General features: G+C 61.7%; 1 protein-coding gene across 1 annotated transcript in view; it reads left to right on the top strand.

The window, feature by feature from the left end:
- The first annotated feature begins 872 nt into the window (after positions 1-872).
- Positions 873-3,440, top strand: part of AACS (acetoacetyl-CoA synthetase) — a 38,274-nt gene continuing 35,706 nt past the window's right edge. The window contains exons 1-5 of the mRNA XM_014533342.1: positions 873-990; positions 1,774-1,904; positions 2,370-2,490; positions 2,903-3,016; positions 3,258-3,355. Of these exons, the coding sequence (XP_014388828.1) occupies positions 873-990; positions 1,774-1,904; positions 2,370-2,490; positions 2,903-3,016; positions 3,258-3,355 (582 nt within the window). The remainder of the gene's footprint in view (positions 991-1,773; positions 1,905-2,369; positions 2,491-2,902; positions 3,017-3,257; positions 3,356-3,440) is intronic.

Below are 3,440 nucleotides of genomic sequence, written 5' to 3'. Positions count from 1 at the left end.
CCGCATCACCTGTCCCCCGGCTTGCACGGGGTGTCCACCTGGCTCTGCCGCCTCTCCCATCCCCCTCCACCCCGTGCACCTCCTGGGCCGCTTCCTCTTCCTCCACCTCCACCCCTGGCTGGTCCGCCTGCTTCCTGCCTTCCCTCCCGCGCTCAGCACTCCCGAGCAGGGCCCGCTGGCGCTGCCAGAGCCACCGGGAAGCAGGTCTGACTGGTCACTCCTTGGCCCAGAGGCTCCTCGCTGACCGTGGACCTGCAGATGGTGCACCTGGCCCCGTCCAGGCCTGCAGAGCATGGCCGGGTCTTCTTCTTTTTCTAAAATATATTTTTATTGATTTATGGGGGGAAGGGAGAGGGAGAGAAAGAGAGAAAAACATCAATGAGGAGAGAGAATCATGGGTCGGCTGCCTCCTGCAGCCCCTCCCCTGGGGATCGAGCCTGCAACCCGGGCCTGTGCCCTGACTGGGAATCGAACCCTGACCTCCTGGTTCGTAGACTGACACTCAACCCCTGAGCCACGTGGGCAGGGGGGTAGGTCAGCTCTTGTCACTGCTCCCAGCAGAGCTCACTGAGGACCCCTGCCCTCCAGGCAGACCCTCGGGGGCAGCCTGCAGTCCGGCCAGTGGGCATGGTGGCGGGCGATGCCAGGCCCTTTCTTGGGCCCCACCAGACATGCCACATGGGCCGCCCTCTCATGAGGGGAGCGCCGCCGCTTTGGGGTACATGCTCTTTGGAACGCCTGTGCCAAGTGCCTTTCTGTACACGCCAGCTGTGGGCCAGCAGCTGGGATAGTGCCAGCCCGTAGCAGGCCGCGTCCCTGTCCTCAAATAGTTCGAGTGCAGTTGGGGGTGGGAAACTCATGCAAAAATAGCCATGCTCTGGGGTATCAGCTGCCGGGGCAGCACGGCCCAACCCCCGGTGCCTCACTGCACCCCAGGACTATCGGGGCGCCCCTTCCCAGGGCCGACAAAATCTCTGCTGAGGTTTGAAGGTGCAGGCTGGTCAGAATCCTGCGAGTGGACAGGGAGAGTAGGCAGAGGGAACGCAGGGCTTGCAAACCCAGATGCCTACGGGGCTGAGCAGGCAACGGGCGTTCATGAGAGTTAATATTGGGTGAGCACTGTTTTTTTTTTTTTGGTAAATATGTTTTTATTGATTTCAGAGAGGAAAGGAGAGAGAGAGAAACATCCATGATGAGAGAGAACCATTGATCGGCTGCCTCCTGCACCCCCCACACTGGGGATCAAGCCGGCAACCTGGGCCTGTGCCCTGACCGGGAATGGAACCTTGACCTCAAATCCAGCCTTGACCTCCTGGTTCATAGGTCGACGCTCAACCACTGAGCCCTGCCGGGCGGGCTGACGTCACACGGCAGTGAGCCTTTCCTGTCCCCCCGCCGAGGTGCCCTGTGAGGAGAGGCTGCTATTTGTCACCTCCCTCTTACAGAGGCGGACACCGAGGCACAGCGCGGGCGGAAGTAACTGGCCTGAGGTCCACAGCTGATCAGTGGTCAAGCCCGGATTGGACCCCCGGCCTTGTGGCTCCGGGGTCCCCGGTCGTAGGCGTGCTGCCGGCTCAGACACGCACCCGCTCCTCATTGGCTCTGTGCCCTGTGGGGACCAGCGGGGGTGGGTTTGCTTCAGCAGAAATCAAGATCCCCTCCGCCTGGCCGTCCTCCTGGGACGCCCGGGGACCGCCCGGAGGTGCCCGGGGTTCCTCAGGGGGGCCCGTCTGCTACGGAACTGCTCAGGCTTTGCTTCTGAGGTTCATTGAGCCCTGTGCCCTTTGACGTTATTTCCAGGAAATTACCACGACCTGTACCAGTGGTCAGTGGAGTCCTATGCAGACTTCTGGGCCGAATTCTGGACATTCAGCGGCATCGTGTCTTCGCGCATGTATGACGAGGTAAGGGGGGTTCTTGTCACGTGTCATCTTTATGGTTCTGTTCCAAAGTGAAGTGTTCATTTTTAGCCTTTCTCTCTTTCTTTCTTTCCTTCTTTTTTTAAAAAAATACATTGTTATTGACTTCAGAGAGGGAGAGAGAAACATCCGCAATGAGAGAGAACCCTTGATTGGCTGCCTCCTGCACGCCTCGCCCCCCTGGGGATGGAGCCTGCAACCCGGGCCTGTGCCCTGACTGGGAATCGAACCGTGACCTCCTGGTTCATAGGCCCACGCTCAGCCACTGAGCCACACCGACCGGGCTCACTCTATTTTGTGTGGGGAGAAGGCGGAAGCCCCAACTTCCTAGTTGAGGCCAGTTCAGGGTTTCGTCTGTAAAAGGGGGGATAGGAGGCCCTGGGCTTCCTGGGACGAGGCGTCTCGGTTCTTCATTCGCCCTGTGTGCCTGCTCCCTGCCGCTCCCTGTAGGTGGTGGACCCCTCCAAGGGGGTGGCGGACGTCCCCGAGTGGTTCGCGGGCAGCCGTCTGAACTACGCGGAGAACCTGCTGCGGCACCGGGAGAATGACAAGGTCGCCCTCTACGTGGCCAGTGAGTCCCGGGACCCACGCCCTCGTCCCCGCTCCCCCTCCTCCCTCCCTCCTGGGGGGTGTCACTCAGGTGCCAGCACAGGAGCCCTTTACAGAATCACCCCATGGCGTGTGGGCCTGAGTGGGGGTCAGCACAGTCACAGGCGTGAAGCCGTCACCCCTGTCCGCTTCCAGAACTTTTCTTTTTAACATATTTTTATTGTTTTCAGAGAGGAAGGGAGAGGGAGAGAGAGAAACATTAATGATGAGAGAGAATCATGGATCGGCCGCCTCCTGCACGCCCCCCATTGGGGATCGAGCCCGCAATCCTGCATGTGCCCTGACCGGGAATCGAACCCTGACCTCCTGGTTCCTAGGGCGCCACTCAGCCACGGAGCCACGCGGCCGGCGCGACCGTCCTTTTTCTCTTCCAGGGGAGGGCAGGGAGGAGATCGTGAAGGTGACCTTTGAGGAGCTGCGGCAGCAGGTGGCGTTGTTCGCGGCCGCGATGCGGAAAATGGGCGTGAGGAAAGGAGACCGGGTCGTGGGTGAGTGTTTCGGGGAGAGACCGAGGCAGAGGGAGGGGCCTGGGTGTGCCTCTCCGGGGGGGAGCCCGTGGGCACTCAGCTGTGTTTGCCAAGCGGGCGGAGAGCCGTTGGCCTTATCGCAGGTCAGCCATCAGGGGCCAGGCCCTGTCCGCCCGTTTCAGTGGCAGGACCAGCTGGGAGCCACTGCTCAGCGTCTGCCCAGAACGCCCCGAGCCCACGGTCTCTCCCGCCCCCCCTGCAGGGTACCTGCCCAACAGCGAGCACGCCGTGGAGGCCATGCTGGCCGCAGCGAGCATCGGCGCCATCTGGAGCGCCACATCCCCCGACTTCGGGGTGAATGTGAGTCGGGGTCCCCATGGGAGGGAGGATCCCTGGGCCCATGTGTGCCCGGGGTGTGCAGCCCGGTCCCCAGGGCCCTCTGTGT

The sequence above is a fragment of the Myotis brandtii genome, unplaced genomic scaffold (assembly GCF_000412655.1).
Source record: "Myotis brandtii unplaced genomic scaffold, ASM41265v1 scaffold97, whole genome shotgun sequence".
In the NCBI taxonomy this organism is placed as follows: Eukaryota; Metazoa; Chordata; class Mammalia; order Chiroptera; family Vespertilionidae; genus Myotis; species Myotis brandtii.
Note: the sequence above shows the minus strand (reverse complement) of the source record. Positions and strands in the feature narration are given on the sequence as shown.